This window comes from Canis lupus, chromosome 6, assembly GCF_003254725.2.
Source record: "Canis lupus dingo isolate Sandy chromosome 6, ASM325472v2, whole genome shotgun sequence".
Taxonomy (NCBI): domain Eukaryota; kingdom Metazoa; phylum Chordata; class Mammalia; order Carnivora; family Canidae; genus Canis; species Canis lupus.
Genome location: NC_064248.1, coordinates 8,139,628 through 8,159,218, shown reverse-complemented (window position 1 = coordinate 8,159,218; position 19,591 = coordinate 8,139,628). Strand labels below are relative to the sequence as shown.

At 60.0% G+C, this 19,591-nt stretch overlaps 1 protein-coding gene across 8 annotated transcripts in view; it reads left to right on the top strand.

Annotated features, from left to right (window-relative positions):
• COL26A1 (collagen type XXVI alpha 1 chain) overlaps window positions 1-19,591 on the top strand; it is a 197,733-nt gene that overhangs the window by 149,130 nt on the left and 29,012 nt on the right. For 6 of the 8 annotated variants that reach the window (XM_025425923.3, XM_025425924.3, XM_025425926.3 and 3 more), the window contains exons 6-13: window positions 1,323-1,421; window positions 2,034-2,186; window positions 3,899-3,982; window positions 5,254-5,306; window positions 8,618-8,653; window positions 10,138-10,185; window positions 12,186-12,270; window positions 13,040-14,516. In XM_025425923.3, the coding sequence (XP_025281708.1) occupies window positions 1,323-1,421; window positions 2,034-2,186; window positions 3,899-3,982; window positions 5,254-5,306; window positions 8,618-8,653; window positions 10,138-10,185; window positions 12,186-12,270; window positions 13,040-13,200 (719 nt within the window). In that variant the 3' untranslated portion in view covers window positions 13,201-14,516. Of the gene's footprint in view, window positions 1-1,322; window positions 1,422-2,033; window positions 2,187-3,898; window positions 3,983-5,253; window positions 5,307-8,617; window positions 8,654-10,137; window positions 10,186-12,185; window positions 12,271-13,039; window positions 14,517-19,352; window positions 19,381-19,591 lie in introns of those variants that run through there. The other 2 variants (XM_049111089.1, XM_025425931.3) reach the window with 2 other exon arrangements.

Here is a 19,591-nt window from a genome sequence, read left to right as displayed (position 1 = left end):
TCGCTGAACTCCCCGGCTAGAATGGGGGCACAGAAGCCACCCTGCGGTCTGCTCCTTTCCTGGCAGATTCTGAAGTCGGGACTATTTTCTCTCTGCAGCTTCTATGCATTGGGCTGTGCCCTGGGCGATGGTGGCAGTGTTAGGACAGTAGTGGTTAGGGTTGCTGAATGCCGGTATCTGTGCTGTGCCGGTTAATAAATATTTTTCTATATCACCCTCAGCTGTACAGGTATCATTTCTAATATCATTCCAGTAAGTTTATAATGCTTGGGGGTTACAGAGGAGAAAACCAAGGCTCAGATAAATGACCCCAGGGGTCACCCTGTGATCCGGGGGCATTTTGTCTTGATTATTCTCGGGCCCACTAGAGCCCTGGGCAGGTGGTGCTCCCTCCCTCATCTCTCTCCCTGTTGAACCCACAGCTTCTTAACACCCCTGCCCAGACTCAGCTCTGAGCTCACACTCTGTGCTCTGCCTGTCCTCTGCCTGGTTTCCCGTGTGTGCCTGTCTAGTTGGGAGAGGGAGCAGAGCCGGGAGGGCACAACCCCCAGCAGTGGGAACATCTGTCACCCAGTCCTGGGAGGAGCAGATACTGTGATCTTCTGATGGGGCTGGAGGCTGTGGGAGGAGGGGTGAGCTCAAGGGAGTGGGGAGCATCTCAATCTGGGTCCCCTGGTTCACCTCCCAAGGATTCACACCCAGGCAGCTGCCCCTGCCCACTTCTTCCAAGTCCTTCTGGGACTGGAGAAAAGGGGGACTTCCTAAACTTCAGAGGACCCAGGTCCCAAACCCCCAGCCAGGGAGGCTGGGAGGGGCACTGGGTGGGTCTCCTGGGCCACTTTCTCCTCACCAGGCACAGTGCAGTTCCAAGAAATGGCCACCAGGTGGGGCACAACCCCTACAAATGGTGACACCGAGGTGAGCCCGGGAATCCCTGAGAGCCGGTGAGTTGGGCACCAGGGTGCTTCGGGGCTGCCTGGGGGTCTCCGAGGAGGCCTCATTGGGGCGCTCTTTGCCACAAGCGCAGTTCCTGACCCCCAGCGCGCAGAGACAGCAGGACTCCTGAGGGAGGGTCCCAACTCCTCTGCAGCCTGGCTCTGGGCCCTTGAGCAGGGGACCATACCTTTTTGAGCCTCAGTTTCTTCACCTGTGAAATGGGGACAAGTAGCTCTGGAGATTGTAGGAATCAATAGGTACAGAAACAGTTGGTGAACTGTAATGAGGTCTCTGCTCCTACCAGATGGCCCGGGTGGGCAGGCCCAGGGTCTCCTGTGGCTGCCCGGCCCACGGTGTTCTCAGGGCTCCTCTCATTCTCTCCCCAGGGCCCCCGGGGCAGACGGGACCGCCAGGGCCTGCAGGTCCACCAGGCTCCAAAGGTGACCGGGGCCAGGCGGGAGAGAAGGGCCCAGCAGGACCTCCTGGTAAGGACACCCCAGATCTGACTTTATCCACTAGGGGAAGGGGCTGAGGGTTCTCTCCTATCTGACCAGGTGAGGCATCTCATAACCCCTGATCTTGCTGGGGTGAATGATAGGCATTGTGGGGGACTCCAGGCTTGCTTCCTCCCACCAGCACCCCCACTGCCACCCCATCCCAAAGACTTTAGGGCCTGGTCTGACCCTGGGCTGCAGGAGGAACAGAAGGCTCCGGGAGCTGGGGGTGCAGGCGTAGGGGTGGGGCGGCTGGGGCCTGGGGGCTGTTCTCAGCTGTTTAAACGCCATCTGTAGAGAGCTCCCCAATCCCCCCTGGGTCCCGCAGGGAGGTCCTGGGAAGGCAGGTGTATGGCCGGCCTGGGCTGGCTGCCACCCTCGGCGCCCTGACAGAGCTAAGGCTCTTCTAGGGGGAAGGCCTTGCCTCCCTTGCCTCCCACCCAGCTGTACCCGAGTTCCCCAGGCCAGAAGGGAAAGCCATTTCACTCACATCCCAGGACAGGCCTCTGGGGAGCCTGGTCCACAGGCCACCACCAACCTGTCTCCCATCTGCGGGGTCAGCCACCAGGCCCAGCCCTCACGTGAATCCTTCTCCCACTGCAGGGCTCTTGGGGCCGCCAGGGCCCCGCGGGCTTCCTGGAGAGATGGGGCGCCCTGGCCCCCCCGGCCCCCCTGGCCCAGCAGGCAGCCCGGCCTTCCCTCCAAACAGCCCCCAGGGCGTCCTCTACTCCCTGCAGCCTCCGACGGACAAGGGCGGTGAGTGCCCCCCCAAGGGACGGACCCTGGGGAAGCAGACCCGCAGGGAGCCAGGCAGCGGCCTGGGAGCCGGGCTCCGCCAGGTGGCACAGAAGGATCCCAGGGAGGCTGATACTAGGCCCCCAACCCAGCTCTTGGTCCCAGCCTGGCCCATCCCTGCCCCGGTGCTCAGCCTCTGCTCCTGGGGTCCTGATCCCCCACAGGTTGCTCTGGTGTCTGGCCGGCCTCAGTTTCCCCACTTGGTGACAGGAGCAGGAGCACATCTCCTTGCAAATCCCCTGAACTGAGGCCACTTAAGTGTTGGTTGAGCACCTACTATGTGTCATGCATGGTTTTTGTCACTGGGGCTACATTAATAAGTAAAACAGCCTTCTGCCCTCAGGGGCCACAGTCTGGAGTTTCTGAACCAGAAACATCCACCTGCCTGTGGGGATGGCAGGAACAGAGAGACCCTGAGAGTTGGGTGGGGGCACCAGTGTCATTCAATTAAGTGCCCTAGGAAATGGGGCAGGGAGGTTTAAGAAGCGGGTGACATCCCAAGCACTATGGGGGATGGGGACCCCTTTATCTTGGTCAGAAAAACCCCAGTCCCCTCCTGCTGGTGCTTCTGTCCCGCCAGGTGCACAGCCTTTACCACTGACCCCTCTGGGCCTCTGTTTTCCTACCTGTAGAGTGGGGGCAGCTAATACTCCCTGATGGAGTTGCTCTGGTGGGAGGGACTCATTTGTGAGTAGAACGGAGGCCCTGGGCTGCCCTTGGCGGGTGCAGGGACCCAACTGGGTGAGAGAAGAGCCTTCTGGAGGCAGTGGAATGCACAGGACTCAGGGAGAGAGCAGGGCTCAGCCGCACACTCCCGGGCCACAAGGAGCTGGCCCAGGGCTCCAGCCGGCCCGACTCTGGGCACAGCTCAGCACTGCCTGCCGGCCACCTGCAGCACCCTGAGCCCTCCTCAGATGGGACTCTCCTTACCCCCGGCCCTGGGGTCCCCAGGGGAGGGCCGGCTGTGAGCTTTGGGAAGAGTGGGGACACCCCAGGGGGGCCCACCTGTTGTGCGCCCGTGGAAGAGTGGTCCAGGCTTCTGGGTGCAGAGGGAAGGCCCAGGGTAGCCACTCCCATCCCTGGCATTTCCTGGACCTGGCTTCTCTGGGTCTGGCTCTGGGGACCCGGCAGGACAAAGTCACACTGGGAAACTGGGAAACAGCCTGGCTCTTTGAGGCCCTGAGGGAACTTTGCCCCAGAGAGACCCAAATCTTAGGAACTGGGCTGTTAACACACCCCACCCCTACCCCAGGCTGAGTGATGGGCCCTGTAGCGGCAGCCCAGGGACCTGTAGCTCAAAGAGGTAGGCAGGGAGGGCTTCCTGGAGGAGACGCCTCAGGAGTGAGCCAATTAGGTGTATCAAGAAAGGACCGGTAGAGTGAGTGTTGGGAGGAGATTTCTGGCCTGGGGCACTGGGGAGGTGGGTAGGGCAGGGCCAGTCTCTAAAGGGCCTGGAATGCTCTGGAAGGAGATTGTGCATTATAAGAAGCCCTCCGGGCTTTCCCTGCTGTTTGCTTTGGCCTCCAAGGGAGCAATAGTCTCTGATTGGCGGGCTGCTGTGAGGCCCAGTGGAGTCAGGTGTGCCCGTCCTGGCTCTGGGGGAGCTCAGGTCCAGCACCCCAGCCCTGCTGGCCCTGCCCCACCAGTCACAGGCGGCTTTACTCTGCCCACAGACGGAGACTCACAGCTGGCTTCTGCTGCTGTGGACACAGTGCTGGCCGGCGTCCCAGGGCCCCGGGGCCCCCCCGGCCCTCCAGGTAAGTGCACAGGGCAGCCACACAGCCTGGCCGGGACTGGGTACCCCCTTGGAGCTTGGCCTGGGCCGCAGAGCCTCGTGGGGCCAGTTAGGGGCCCATGGCCTTGGCAGGGAACTGGGGATTGGGTCTGTCCCAACCCACATGTGTGGCTGGAGGTGAGTTCCCTGGCTTCTGGGTGGCAGCTCCCTTGTGGGACTGGACACAGGAACTGCAAATATTTCTGCTCAGGGCTGCCCCCCTGTGGGCCCAGGGTATATGGAGTGGGGAGGCAGGGGGTCAGCACAGGGGTGGCTCTAGGGGCTGGTAGGCCAGGTGCCTATGAGAGGCAGGAAACCCTGGGCCTTTTGGCAGAAACCAGGGGCACTGGGGCAGGGGATGGCCCTGGGGCCCCTGGGGGCTGGATCTTGGGCCTGGCCTGACCTCTACTCTCCAGGGACCTTCACTGGAGGGGAGGGAAGGGGAGTGTGGGCCCCTGGCCTGCTCACCAGGTGTGTGGGTGCCTCGTCTCCCCTCATTCATATTTCATGCATTCACTGAGCACTCCCTACATGGGGCCAGGGTCTAGTTTCCAGGCTTCTCTTAAAAGGTAGCATTTGAGTGAATACCCCAGGGAGGGGAGGGAAGGTGCTGGGGGTGGTATCTGAGGGAGGCGGTACTTGCTCTGACTGGAGGAAGGGTGCTAGCCTGACCCTATGAGCGCTCCCTGGCCTACAGAGACAGACCTGTAAATCCACCTTGGCCATGGGTGGTAGCAGGTCCCTGTCAGGGACTGGCCTAGAGAAGGGGTCCGGGTAGGTGCTAGAAGGCTTCCTGGAGGAGGTGATGCTCAGCCTGAGACTAGAGGAAAGACCAGTAGGAAAGAATTTGTTGGGCTTTGGAGGGAATGGAGAAGCTCCAGGAGGAAGAAATAACATCTGCAAAGACGCAGAAAGGAGCTTTCCAGAAGAGTATCGAGGTGTGAGGTAGAGGGGGCTGGGCTAAGGACTTCAGGAGCCCCAGGAGGGACCTAACTGAAAAGTGGCTCTGGGAAGCCATGTGGAGAGTGGATGGTCAGGACGCTGATATAGTAACTAGGCAAGAAGGGTGGCATTAGAGGGGAAGATCCTGGGTCCCCAGGAGGGGCAGACCTAAGAAAGATTTGCTGGGAGACTTGCCAGCTGGGGTGGAGGTGCGGGGTGGTCTCATAGATGAGGCCCTGAGGGAAGAGCAGGTTGTGGTATAGGGTGGGCAGGGGACTGGCCCCAGGTGACCATCTGTGACTCTGCCGACAGGTCCCCCTGGGCCACATGGTCCCCCAGGACCCCCAGGTGTACCCGGATCTCAGGTAAGGACTTCCCCACTTCTGACAGGGGAGGGGGCATTGTCTTCCCAGGAAAGAAGAGCCAGGCTATTTCCCAGCATGATTTGCTTAGGAAGGGGCAGCCCAGCTGGCGGGCTCAGCTCAGGCGGGACCCAGGGAAGGACCTGGGGAAGGTGGGTGTGACCCTGATGTCATCAGCAGCCTCTGCTTTTTGCTGCCCACTCCCCGTGCCAGGGAGGTGTTGGCACCATTCCCATCTCGGGAGATGAGCTAGCTGGGACCAGGAGAGGCCAGGTGCCTCCTGAGGACAGACAGATCACAGAACGTCCACCCCAGCTTGTCACCTTCCTCCCCAAGAGTCAACTGTGTGGGAGAGGGCACCCCAAGGCCTGGTGAGGTGGCCCCAAGCCCCGGCTTGCTCTGCCTCTCCAGCTGTGTGACCTTGGGTGCAGAGGCAGCCTCTCTAGGCACTGCCTGCCTTGGCTGCTGAGAGGGGTATGCAGCGCTTCCCTTGTGGGTTGTTAGGAGGACCCAAAGGAGAAAAAAAGTGCTACAGAAGCCCAGGGCCTGGGAAAAAATCACACCAAGGCGGGGCCACCTAGATGCAGAAAGGGTGCATGTCCTGCTTCTGGAGCTCCCTGCTGCCCCCACCCTCAGGCCTGCCCACCTACTGCCCCAAGGTCCCTGATATCAGGCTGTGCTGGGGTGGCAGGGGGTGGCCCCCATGCTGCCAGGGGTGGGAGTCTGGGCCTTGGCTCTGGGAGTCCACACACCCCTTCACCCCTTTAGACAATTGGTGAATGTCCCCCAGACACCCAGGGCACCAGCACCCCAAGCTGAGGGTTACGGCCAGGCCTGGGGGCCTTGGAGAGTTGATGTTCTAGATATCCAAGAACCGGTGTCCCATGACCCTGACCTGCTGCCTGTTATCCCCTGTGTTTCTTCTACCCGGGAGGACGCAGCCTGGAGGGGCGGGTGGGCGCACCTGCCGTGGGGTGGCAGGAGCCCTGGCCCGGGGCCCGGGGCACGGAGCACAGGGCGGCCGCGGAGCAGAGCCGGCTGCGGGCAGGGCCTGGGGGGCTGCAGAGGCGGCAGGAGGCCCCTGGGCCTGATCTGCGCAGAGTCCAGGCCCTCCAGAGCCGGGCGCCCCAGGCGGGGGGGGGGGGGGGGGGGGGGCCTCAGGGAGGAGGCTTATGAGGGGGCAAGAGAGAATGCCAGGGCCTGGGGCAGGAGTGTGGGGAGCAGCCCCAGGAGCTGTAGGAGGCGGTGGCGGGGGTGGGGGTGCCTGGGCCGCTGCCCCCCGCCCCCCCCCCGCAACAGGCAAAGTCAGGAACCACGGGACACAGCCTGCCCGCCCGCTTGTGCCCCTGCTCTTGGAGATACGCTGTCCTGTAACCCCAGCAGTGCTGGGTAGGGGAGGCTCAGAGGGGTTCAGTCACCTGCCCGGAGCTGCACAGCAGGGGTGGGGCCCCTCTCAGGCTTTCTTCTGCTGCCTCCAAAGCTTGCCAAGACTGCAGTGGGTGCTTTGGGATAGCCTTATCCTGCCAGGCGGTCTCTTATGAGGGTCTTGGGGCCCTTGCGGGGAGTACCACTAGGGTGGCTGTGCAGACCATATCCTTGTGGGGACCTAGGCTCATGAGGTTCCAAGGAGGTTCAAGGGGGCCCAGTCAGGGGCCCCTGGGTGGCTCAGTGAAGCATCTGCCTTTGGTTCCGGTCATGATCTCAGGATCTTGGGATCAAGCCCCACATCAAGCTCCCTGCTCAGCAGGGGGCCTGCTTCTCCCTCTCCCGCTCCCCTTGCTTGTGCTCTCCCTCTCTCTCTCTCAAATAAATAAATAAATAAAATATTTAAAGCAAAAACAAAATACAAAGAGACACCGTCAGAGCTGTTCCTCCAGTGCCCCTTAAGAGGGCGTGAGCAGGCGTCCTCATGGAGGGCGTGGTGTCCTTGGGCTGCTGGCATCTTGACCCCTTCCCGCTTTGCTGTGGTCTTTCTGTGAGGCTGAGGGCCTGTGGCCAGGACTAGGAGGCCTGAGGGCACAAGACAGTGCCCAGCTCATCTCTGGCTCCGCAGGCTCCAGTCCCTTTCCAGGCTCCAGTTCCAGGGCCTGCCCAGGCCCCCGCACTACAGGGACGGAGAGACATTCCAAGGTTTGCCCAAATACTGACCATGTTGGAATAGTCACCAGCCTCCTGTGCTCCCCATGGAAGAGCCAGGCCGTGGCTTCACTGTGGACAGTAGGACCAGTCTGGTGACCCAGCCACTGCCTGTCTCCTTCCCTCATCAAAGAGTCAAGGCCTCTGGGATGGAGCGGAGGTGGGGGGTCTCCCAGGGCTCAAATAAGAGTGAGAAGGGACAGTGGTGGGGAACCAGGTGGCCCCTACTTTCTCCTCTGAGCAGGACAGACTTGCGCTTGAAGCCCAGCTCTCCTACTTTCCAGCTGGGTGACTCTGAGCAAGTCATTGAACCCTGGGTCTGTTTCCCACCTGTGAGATGAAGGATCGCTTTGGGTGGGCTTGTAGTAAAGGGGTTAGTAGATGCGAAGTACCAGGCCCCGAGAAGACCCTTAATAAATGTTCTTCGTTAACCAGATATCTCTTGGGGCCTTATGGCATCAGACACTGTGCTGGGCACAAGGACAAGGACCCCGGGAGCCGTGCAGTAGCTGACAGAATGGGGGAAGCAGGCAGTGAGGAGGAAGGAAGCGTCAGGAAAGAAGGGAATGAGGCTGTGTGATGGAGTGAAGGGGCCAGGCAAGTGGGGTGTGACAGACGTGCAGAGGTGACACTTCCCCTGAGACCTGAGGAACCAGAAGGAGCAGCCATGCAAAGATACCAAGAAAGGCCAGTCCAGTAGCCAAAGAGCAAGTGCAAAGGCCGTGGGGCAGGGTCTGACCAGAGGGGCAGAGTGTGGGTTTCTGTTACAGGGAAAGGGGACTCTGGCTGTGGCTATGGTGGGTTTGGGCTCTGGGGAGCCTTCTGTGGGGAGCCTTCTGGCTGGACCTGGACATGGATGAGAGTCGTTGAGTGGGACCGTCGCCATTGGCGTCGCTGTCACACGTTCTCTGGAGGCCCCTCCCAGAGGGGTGGGGGCGGGGAAAGGCAGTGCGGGCTTTGCCATCTTTGTGTGACAACCATAAGGGCCCATTTCTCAGCTGAGAATACCAAGGTCTCTGCCAAGGCTCACTGAGCAGCCAATGGAGGGTGGCCCAGGTGGGGCCCTCCCGTCTCCACCATGCCGTCCTCCTCCCGTCCTGGTGCAGGGAGGCTGAGGGGAGGACAGAGGTATTAAGGGCGCAGGCAAGGCCTCATCTGTGTTGTCTGACTTTCTGCAGGGCCTGGCTGGAGAGCGGGGCATGACGGGACCAGCTGTAAGTGTGTGCGGCTGTGTTGATGGGCCATTCCCAGGGCGGTGGGCTCTGGCGCAGGCCCAGGGTCCCGGGTGGGTGGGGGTCTGTCCCAGCCTGAGCTCAGCTCCACAGCCACCCCAAATATGGCCTGATTCTACCCTGCCCAGAGAAGGGGCAGCCTGCATAGGGAAGGGGTGCCCTTGGAAACTGGGGAGCCCCTCACTGGCCTTGTGAGCAGGGACCGAAGTAGCCTCCTGGTGGGGGGTTGGACGAGAGTCCTCAGGTCTCTTCCGGGGAGCCCAGACCCCTGAGTTAGCCTGCTGTGTGGCCTGCAGAGCCCCTTCCCTCCTCTGAGCCTTCCAGGGGTAGAGGCGCAGACAGCTGGCCTCTAATTTCCCCTTGGAAAGCAAAGGGTGCAGCAAAGTGCAGAGGTGACACTTCCCCTGAGACCTGAGGAACCAGAAGGAGCAGCCATGCAAAGATACCAAGAAAGGCCAGTCCAGTAGCCGAAGAGCAAGTGCAAAGGCCCTGGGGCAGGGTCTGACCAGAGGGGCAGAGTGTGGGTTTCTGTTACAGGGAAAGGGGACTCTGGCTGAATGTATGAGTATGAGTATGTATGAGTCTCAACTCCTGCCTGCAGGGCCAAGGAGGCAGGCACCTCCTTGTGGCCAAGTCTGAAGTTAGGGGTAGAGCCAGGGAGGAGGGATGGAGCTTTGCTGAGCACCTACTGTATGCTGGACACGGGGGAGGCACTCTTCATCCATAGTGAGTTTAAGCTTTGTTATGACCTAGCAAAGCAGGACTTTACTGTTCCCGTTTTTCAGAACTGGCAGCTAAGGCTCAGAGAGGTTAAGTAGCTTGCCCAAGGTCACATGGCTAGGCAAAGATGGAGCCAAGATTTCAACCCAGGAGCATTAACCTCCAGAGCCATGCCTCCTCCTGGCTTCTGTCTGATAACGATGGTGAGCCCCGTCACGGAACTTCTGGCACCAGGCTCCAGTCAAAGCTCATAAATACTGATTTATTTCATCCGAATACTCCTATGAAGTAGGCAGCATGAGTACCCCATTTTAGAGACAGGAGCACTGTGGTGCAGAGAGGTCAAGTAACTTGCTCAAGGTCACCCAGGATTCCACGTGGGTGTTATAGTGAGGCTGGTACTACTGGCGGTGGTTTAGAGGTGGAAGCAGAGAGAAGCAAGGACTTGATCCCTGGCAGAGCTCAGAGCTGAGCTTGTGGGGTTTCAAACCTGGCTCCTCCGCACCCCAGAAGCACAGTAAAGGCCCTAAAGCCAACCCATGCTGGGCGCGCAGGGGTGCCTAGGGCCTTCAGTGCTCCTCTGCTCTGCTCACCCCAGGACAGGAGTTCCCACAGGCCCAGCTGTCAGGGTCTGGGACCCAGCACCCCTGTCCTTCGGTTCTGCCTCCCCAATCCGCCCTGACTCCCTGCCAGCCCCCACAGTCTGCCCGAGAAGACATTGTTGACTGCATGGTTTTTTTTCCTAGGGTGATCCTGGCGGGAAGGGGCAAGAGGAGGACAAAGCTGCTGCCGAGGTAACTGGTCCTGGGGGCCATGCTTCCCACCTGCCCCCTCGGCTGCGTCCCGGCAGGAGGCGGGTGCCCAGCACATCTGTATCAACACCTAGGGCACTGGGTGAATGGGTCCCTGCCCGGGGAGGCCAGTGGGTGAAGTAATGATTGCAGCATAGCCGCAGATGGGGGACTGGCCTGGGGGCAGAGGACAGGGAGGACCCTGCCGGGGAGAAGCTTCGGGCTGCAGGCTGCAGAGTCCCTCTCCAGGGACAGGAAACCCCCTGGGGCATGGAGTTGGTGGCCTAGAGGATCGGTGGGCAGGTAGACAGATGGCTGGTGGATGTGGAGAAGACGGTGGGGGAGTAAGGATGGGAGCAGGGGGCGGCCAGGGCTAGATGGGGTGGGGAGGGGACGCAGATGGATCACGGGCATGACCCTGGGGACCCATTGTCTTCTAGGAAGAGGAGGGACGCCTGAAGACCGGGGTGATGGATAGAGGGGATGAAGGCAATGGGACCAGCAGGGGAGACCTTGCAAGCTGAGAGCAAGAATCCCCTGGGTGTGTCAGAGCTCAGGGAGCAGGGGGCATCTAGCGTTCTCTAATGAGCCAGCCTGGGGTGACTGGGGAGGTGGGCTGGGCTGGAGGGCGGAGGCTGGGGGGCCAGGGGCCCTTTGGGAGGCCCTTGGGAGACTGGAGACAGGAGGAGAGGCTGGAGCCAGAGCAGCTGCGGTGGGTTACAGGAGGCAGGGGGGAGGAAGATATGGGTGCCAAGGCATGGGCATAGATCCATAACCTATGGTCGCCCCACTTGCAGGGGCGGGGTATGGAGACGTACGGTACTTACGACTTCATTAGCTCTTCGCATGCATTCCATGAGAGTGCATCCCCATGGCTCAGGGGCATGGGACTTAGCTGGGGACCTGGACCTTCTGCTCCTCACTGGGGCACCCCCATCCTAGACACGCCCACAGTATGGCTTTTGATGGCCTTTGGATCCCTGGAGGGAGGACCTCTCTCCTTAACCTATAGGATACTTTTTGGTTTCCTTTCAGTTTTTGGTTTTGTTTTGTTTTATTTTGTTTTAAGCTGGCTCCATGCTAGGCTAGAACTCACGACCCTGAGATCTAGAACTCACGACCCTGAGATCTAGACCCTGACCTGAGATCAAGAGTCAGATGCTCCACCGACAGAGCTCCCCAAGCACCCCACCCTTTTGTATTGTTTTAAACTAGATTGATCTGAACGTCGTGACACAGCTGTCACATTATGCCAGCCGAAGGCTGAAGTCATTCTGGGGCTGACTTCAGAGCGGGGCCTGATCCCCTCACCATCACTTTTTTTTTTTAAGATTGATTGATTGATTGATTGGGGACACACAGAGAGAGGCAGAGACACAGGCAGAGGGAGAAGCAGGCTCTGCTTCTGCAGAGGGTTTCTGCAGGGGGTTTCCTGTCCCTGGAGAGGACCTGATGCAGGATTTGATTCCGGGACTCCAGGATTACGCCCCGGGCGGAAGGCAGACACTCAACCACTGAGCCACCCCGGCGTCCCCACCATCACATTCCTTTTCAGAGTGGCCTGGTCACCTGTCTTCTCAATAAACCAGCTCATTCATGTGTCTTGGTGCATAGGGTCTGCCCAGGTGTAGACCGGCTCCCCAGCAACGGGGACCTGTCATTGTCAAGCACTCTCGCTGAAGCAGTGGCTATTCCTTCTCTTTTTCTTGCTGGGGTGGCCACTCTCAGCAACTCTCGAGGTGGAGGCAGCAGAGGGGGGTTGGTGCAGAGCCAGCAAGGAGGTCAGCCACACTCTCCCACCCATGCTAGGTGCTCTGCCCTTGGCAGGATATCTTCTGGAAAGAAGGGCACATGGGGGAAGAAGCCAGGCAGCCACGGAAGCAGGAAAAACCGAGGCATGAGGGGGACAGGTCTGGGTGTGAAGCCTGGGCTGGCCGCTTCCAGGCTGGCCCTGGCGCCGTCCCTGCAGCCAGCCCTGACCCTGGCTGCTTCCTCCCCGCCAGGGTGAGGGGGTGCAGCAGCTGCGGGAGGCCCTGAAGATCCTGGCAGAGAGAGTCCTCATCCTGGAGCACATGATTGGGATCCATGGTGAGCTGTGACCAGAGCCTGAGGCCAGCTGGACCCACAGCTGTCCGTAGAGTTAGGGATCGCTTCTGCCCCTGCCTCCCTACTCCCTGCCACCCTCATGGCAGCTGCCGTTGCCTCTGCTTTGCCTGCCTCGATGACACCTCCATTTGGCTGTCAGATGGTCTTCCCCAAATCCCAGTCAGACCCTGCCCTGTGCCTCCCCTGCTCAAGGACCCTCAGTGGCTCCCTATTGCCCATGACTGATGTCCAGGCACATCAAGTCCCAAGCCCCTCCCCAGCATGGCCTGGTGCCCAGTTACACGAAGCCACTACCTAGTCATCCTGTAACCTCTCCCCGCCCCACCTCTGTGCCTTTGCACAGGCCAGTCCCTCTGCCGGCTGACCACCACTCCCACTTCGGGTAGGACCTTCTCTAGGGTCTCTTCCTCTGTGAAGGCGCCCTCCTGCCCCACAGTGTTCTGAAGAGCCTTCTGTTCTCTTATGGCGTGAGCTTTGCATGTCTTTCCCTGGCATGCTGGGAGGCCCTGGTGGCAGGGTGGTGACTGGCAGCCCTGCAGGGCCTGGAGCCCACCCCCGGTCAGCATTTGTTGCAGGGTGAGTGGGAGAAAGCATGAGTGAGTGGGTGCCCGTGTGACAAGGTAGCCCGCTGCTGCCTTGCCCTGTCCTCGCTGGGCCTGTGGTCTCCCCCGTGGGCTGGGCACCAGAAGCAAAGGGGCCTTTGAGGGCTCTCAAGGCCTTCCATGAGCCCACCCGCCTCCTGTCCTTCCAGATCCCTTGGCCTCCCCCGAGGGGGGCTCTGGCCAAGACGCTGCCCTGAGAGCCAACCTGAAGATGAAGCGTGGTGGCTCCGCGCCCGACGGCCCCCTCGCGGCCCTGCTTGGCCCCGACTCTGGGCAGAGGAGCGCTGGCCGGGCCGGCGGCGGGCAGTAAGAGGCCGGCTCTCCAGGACAAGGCCCGGCTCTGCCAGAGACCCAACCCTGAGGCCTGTGTTGGCGTGCTGGCTCCTGAAGACACCCCAAGCGGGACTGGGCTCCAGGCACCGACGATTGTGCGGGACACTGGCTCCCAGGGGGGACTTGGGGACAGATGGCAAGTCCAGAGGCAGAGTCCAGAGGGCCCTAGCACCCTTGGCGGGCCCCTTCCTGGTCCCTGCCCTCCCCACCCTCACTTCTGCAGGAGACGGGATCTGGGTGGGCTGGGTGGGGCGTGAGAATAATCCTAATACTCATCATTTACTGAGTCCAGGCCTGTCCAAGGAGCTTTCCCTGCATTGTCTCATTTAACCCTTAGGAGGTAGGCTTGTTATCCCCACTTTTCACGGGGGGGACGGAGGCACGGTGAGTCTAAATCACCTGCCGAGGCCCCCTGGTTCCTTAACCCTCGACCCTGCCAGCTTCCTGTCTTCACAGGGGAGCTGAGTGGGCGCAGGGCCATGGGGAGGCTGGACCGGTCCACAGGGAAGAAAGGCAGGGTCCTGGGCCTCCTTCCTCGACCCCCTCCCCAGGGCTCAGGGTCTGCTCAGGGTCTGGCAGTGTGTGGCCTGCAGCTGCTCTCAGAGGCCTGGGAGACCCTGAATAAACACATGACAGTCCCACGGACTTGGGGACAGTGAGAGAGGAGCACCGGGGTGCAGAGGCCTTCGTACTAAATGGGCATCGCCCACCAGTGCCTCCCAGTTTCAGAACCCACCCAGGCCTGCCCCTGAGCCAAGAGCAGGGAGGGTTTACTGGGAAGGCCATCCCTTGCAGCCTTGCCCTCTCTGGAAATCTATAGGGTTGGCCATTTCTGGCATCGTACAGCAAGTCCCATGTCCCCTTGACAAACTAGAGATAGGACAGCCACCCGAGTCCCAGGCCCTGCTGGGGGAGATGCTGTGGGCCCAGGCCAGGGACCCCAGAGCAGCTTAAACCACAGGCCTCAGGGTCCCTCAGGCCACAGGTCCCCTGTGAGCCGGGCCAGCCCTGGTGCTCCTCTCTTGTTGGGCCAGGGCCTGGTCTCCACAGCAAACTCAGAGATTTTGGTGCTACCCTGGCTCATGTCTCCCCTCAGGGCAGGAGCCGTCTGTCCCCAGTGTCCATGGTGTTCTCTGGAGCGGGTGGCCTGGTCCTGCCAGGCCCTGGTGACCTCCCCCTGCCGTCCAGGCCCCGGTGCCCCGTGAGAGGCAGGACTGGCCTGGGGCCCGAGGTGTGGTGGTCAGAGGCGGGCGGGAAGTCTATAATGCTCTGACAATAAAGGTGCTCTCCCCACTGGGGGTCTGGTGTCCTGTGACGCAGGTGCTGAGGGAGGCCGGCCCCCGAAGTTCACATCTAGTGACCACGTGGCTGGATGTGGGGACAGGCACGTCCTGGGTGGTGCCACACACACGGCACGGGACATGTCAACACAGCAACACAACGGAGGGGACAGCTAACCCACCAGGGGCCAGGGGAGGAGCCTTGAGGTTCAGAAGGGCTTCAGGGGTCAGCGGGAATCGGCTAGACAGGAAAGGGTGCTGTGGCAGGAGAATGGCATCAGGGAAGGCTTGGAGGGGCCGAGGAGGACAGCTCATCGGTGACCCCCGTGCACAGAGCATACACCCAGGGGCGGGAGGCCGGCCAGGCAGCGGCGGGAGTGCGTTCCCCTGGAAGACTGAGCCCCCGTTTTTTCTCCAGGCCACCCCTTTGGCTCACTGGAGCCCCCACCCCTTCACCTGAGCACCCCACTTCTGTTGAGGGAATCCTCACCCCCTGGGGCCACCACAGGACTGAACCCCATCTGACAAGCTGAGCCATCCACCCCTTCTCATTCTCCCAGCCCCATGGAGGAGATGAGACTGGAAGGGAGATGATCCGCTTTGCCCAGGACCCTGAAGTGTGCTGCCCCCATGGCCGTCAGCGCAGGCTCCGTGTAGGCCTCTCCCTCTGGATGTCTCGAGGGCAGGCCACTTCCCCACTGACATCTGTATTCTTTTTTTCCCCTAAGATTTTATTCATTCATTCATGAGAGAGAGGCAGAGACATAGGCAGAGGGAGAAGCAGGTTCCCTGTGGGGAGCCTGATGTGGGACTCGACACCCAGGTGCCCCTGACATCTGCGTTCTTAAACCAGGGGGCTGCCACTTTTGGAGGGTGAGGACTGAGCACGGGCAGGGCTAGGTGTCCACAGGGACACCTAAGGCCCCTCGGGGCAGGACAGCGGCGAGCAGGGAGGTGCGAGTTCCAAGGACCAGGGCCTGGCTCTCCCTGGATCATCACGTTCTAGTGCTGAGCCCTGAGAGGTCAGGATTCTGAAGTCAGCCTGGCCTTCCCAGTCCTTGTAAAGGATGTTTGTCAAAGTCGGGCATAGAGCATATTTTGTATCAGCTGGTTAACTCAACACGTAGCTTTTCAGTATGTAGATACCTGGGATGCCTTCATTGGTACCCTGGCCCTGGATTGCACAACTGTCTGGGGCCAGCCTTGGGGGGCTAGCAGAGTCTGGAGAGAGTGTCTCCAGCATGGAGGCAGGACTGGGTGCCCAGGTGCCCCCAGGCTCCCGGGTGTGGAAGGGAGTAGAGGGAACCAGCTTCCTGTGGGAGGTCCCCCACCAGCAGGGTGGACAGGCCAAGGACGTGGGAGGCCCCAGGCCCCAAGGGCCAGGGCTGTGGGACAGGGTCTCCCTGGGGGAAGGTGGTCTCAAGCTAATCCTTCATAAGGATGAGGCGAGGCACTGTGCCAAACACGCGGCACATGTCACCTCCCTTCTGTTTCAGAGCTTTCTTTCCCATTTTGTGGAGGGTCTGCTAAGTCCCAGAGAAGTTGAGTGACTTGCTCAAGGTCGCACAGCCAGTGGTGGTGAAGCCGGGCTTCCGAACAGGTGGGAGACTGGAGGCCGTGCCCCTGGCTGCTGTGCTTCTGGAAGGCAGAGTGGGGTGCACGTAAACCAGGAGACAGAAACAGCACTGCCAGGAGGGGCAAGTGTGAGCAAAGGCTGGCGGCGGAGGAGGAGCAGAACCGATTCGGGGTGGGGGGGGCAGCAGAGTAAAGGAACCCTCACAGGGGAACTGAAGCAGCTGCCAGGTGCCAGATCTTGGAGGATCTCGAATGCTGGAGCGGGAGGAAGCTGACCTCTAGGGGACCGGCTCCCCAGCAGGCTCTCATGGCCAGTCTGGCCCCTTCCCTCCTTCTGGCCTGTAGAGCCTCTTACTGAGATGCAAGCCAGCCTGCGCTGCCCCCTGCTCAGAAATCAGCTGTGGCTGCCCTGGTGCCGGCCCTGAGCCAAGGCTCCGCAAATGGGCCGGTCACCAGGGTCCCGCCCTCCGTGCTGCAGGCTGCATGTGCCTCGGCACCAGCCCAGGAACAGGGCCTGAGCCTCTCTCCTTGGCTGGCCTCGTCTCTGTCTGGCCTGCGGGTGCTGGCTGCCCAGCCACGTGGGGGCCCTTGGTGCTTGCAGGATGAGGGGGAGAGCAGGTCGGAGGGGGTGTGGTCTCACACTTCCAGCCCTGGGGGACAACCGGCTCCTGGCTTTGGACAAAATCCTCAGAGCATCACCTCCTCTGACCTCTGCAGTCCAACGGGACCAGTTGGGCCTCTCTGGTCCTCTCTTCTGTCTCAGAATGGAGAAGCAAGCCACCCAGAGCCCCCAGCCAGGATGCTGTTACTGGGCCTCCAGGACCTGCGACCGCCCCCTCTTCCCCCACCCTGGGGGAGGGGCTTGTGAGCATCAGCCCAGTGCAGGAGGAGAGGGAGGGAAAGGAGCTCCCACCCCTGCCAGCCACCCAGGGGGTTAATGAGGGAGAATTAGCACTGGCCCACGCCCTCACCTCACCTCACCTCACCTCACCCCAAACCCCAGGCTCCCTATGTCTGCTCTTGCTCTCTGCCCTCCAGGCACCGCTTGCTGCATGCACCTCTCTCCTGCGTCTAGATCAAACCCGACATTTCTTCTCAAACACTGACAGGCTCCAGCCCCTGGTATGTGTGTGTGTGCACACGTACAAATGTACTCAGGGGCACACACGTGTGCATGTGCTTGAGTATGCACACACATGTGTGCATGTGTTTGTGAGCATGCATATGTTCTAGTGGGTATATAGATTTTTGGGGGTAGCACAGGGGACAACAGCATCTTAGTAACACCTTCCCTTCCAGGCCTCCTCCCCTTGGGTCCTGAACAGCCATGGTCCCTCTTGTCCTGGGGGACCTGGCCTGGGACTGCCCTATCTGGCTTGTGGGATCCTTGGCCCAGCTGGGCAGGAGCAAGGCAACTGAAAAGGTGAACGCTGAGGCAGCCCCCTCACTCAGTTCTCCTCTCTTTGGGTGGAGAGAGTCCCCCAATGGCCTCCTGGGCAAGGCAGGTGTGGGGCCCACAGCCAGGGACCCCTGCTTGCTCTACCCTCAGTCAGCCACCTGCCAGAACAGAAATTTAGGACCCCCTTGGTCAGTGGGTAACTTCTGGCAAGTGCCCCAACATGGTGAGGGTCTTGGGCTGGTCAGCCAAAGCTACTGGTAAACACCCCTGCGCTGACCCCCGGGCCCCCCGTCATCCTGGCCCCTCTTGTAGACCCCTTGGAATCCAGGACCCCGATCCAGCATGAAGAGCCAGATCTGGTTGTTAAGTATCATTGCTATGTGGTTGTAAAATATTTTTAATGTGCCTCTTGACACAAGCGGCGAGAAGCCACTGGCACAGCTGGGGGTAAGGGGGTGTGCTTTGCCTCTGCCTGGGGACACATGACGGTCTCAGGCAGTAATTCGCAGCTGCCATGAAGCCTTGAGATGTGGGAGCTCCCACAGGAAGGGCTGGATGGCCTTGGTCAAAATCTTGGAAGTAGGTCAGAAACCTAGTTCCGTCCAGGCTGGGGTTCCTCCAGGGCATTCCAATAGGACCCCACATTCCCTGCCGCACATGCTAGGGATTAGAACCCAAAACAACATGGTACAACTTGGGGATCCCTGGGTGGCTCAGCAGTTTAGTGTCTGCCTTCGGCCCAGGGCGTGATCCTAGAGCCCCGGGATCGAGTCCCACATCGGGCTCCCTGCATGGAGCCTGCTTCTCCCTTTGCCTGTGTCTCTGCCTCTCTCTCTCTCTCTCTCTCTGTCTCTCATGAATAAATAAATAAAATCTTAAAAAAAAATAATCCTTTAAAAAAAAAAAACATGGTACAACTTGTTTCCTGGGACTGAGAGGGAACCAGGGTGTGGCTGGAAGTCAACCAGACACTAGCTTGACCCCTGGGGGCTCTGGGGTCACCTCTGAGCCTCTCCCTTCCCAAGATGCACTGGGAAGCCTGCTGCTGGCCAGGCGGGAAGGGTATTTGGGGGGCACATTCTTCTCACTCTGCACTTGGCAAGTCTAAAGACCCTCAAGGGGCTATTCTCCTGCCAGATGGGCAGGAACTGCCTGACTCTGGCCCTGGGCCCCAGCCCCAGCCCTCACGGCTCTGTTGACCCCGCCAGGCTGTGACCTTCTTGTGGGCAGGGTCACATCTGCGTCCCCAGTGCCCCACTCTGATCACTGCAGTGAGTCACAGGACATTCCCAAAAGGAGACTGATTGCTTTCTCGACCCTAGGAGGCTCTAGGCACTAGGAGACCCTAGTGACTGAGGTGGTGCACAGGGAGGCAGGCAGGCATCCGACATGGGCTCAGGTCAGAGCAGAAGTCCCCTCTCACCCAATTATCCCACACCTGCAGTCCCAGCCACCCCCTGAAGTTTCTGGAACACCTCTCTCCCAGACCCGTTTTATGGATGATAAAAAAGAGAATTTCATAAGATTTTCAATTACTTGAATTCCAGGGAGATTTATTTCCAATGTTATTAATAAATTCTAATGTCACCTATAACTTTCAATTGCCAGTTAATTAACTTGCAATTGGTGCATTGTAAAAGGCAAATTAAATACTTTTTCAGGCAGTGGCTGGTAAATCTAATGAGCCGGTGTGCCCGAAGCAGACAGCGGGGCTCACATGTTCCAGCCTCACCTCCCTCCTTGTCGATGGGTGTGTGGCATGGGCAAGTAGACAGCGGGGCCTCCGTGTCCTCATCAGGAGGATGGATCACAGAAGCTGCTTCCAGAACCTTCATGGTGTCTGGGATTGAAGCTGTTTTTTTTTTTTATCTGCAGGTAAATGCAACAAAGGGGGTCCCAAGTGGTAAGTGGAGTTGAAAGTTCTTGCTCTGACACTACAGGCTGGGTCACTGTACCAGCTCCTGGGGCTGCCATAACAGATTGCCAGAAATGCTTGCTGTCACAGTTGTGGAGTCCAAAATCCGGGTGTCGGCAGGGCTGTGCTCCCAAGGCGGTCTCTCGGTCTCTCGGGGAGAATCCGTTCCTTCCCCTTTCCAGCTTGCAGTGGCTCTGGG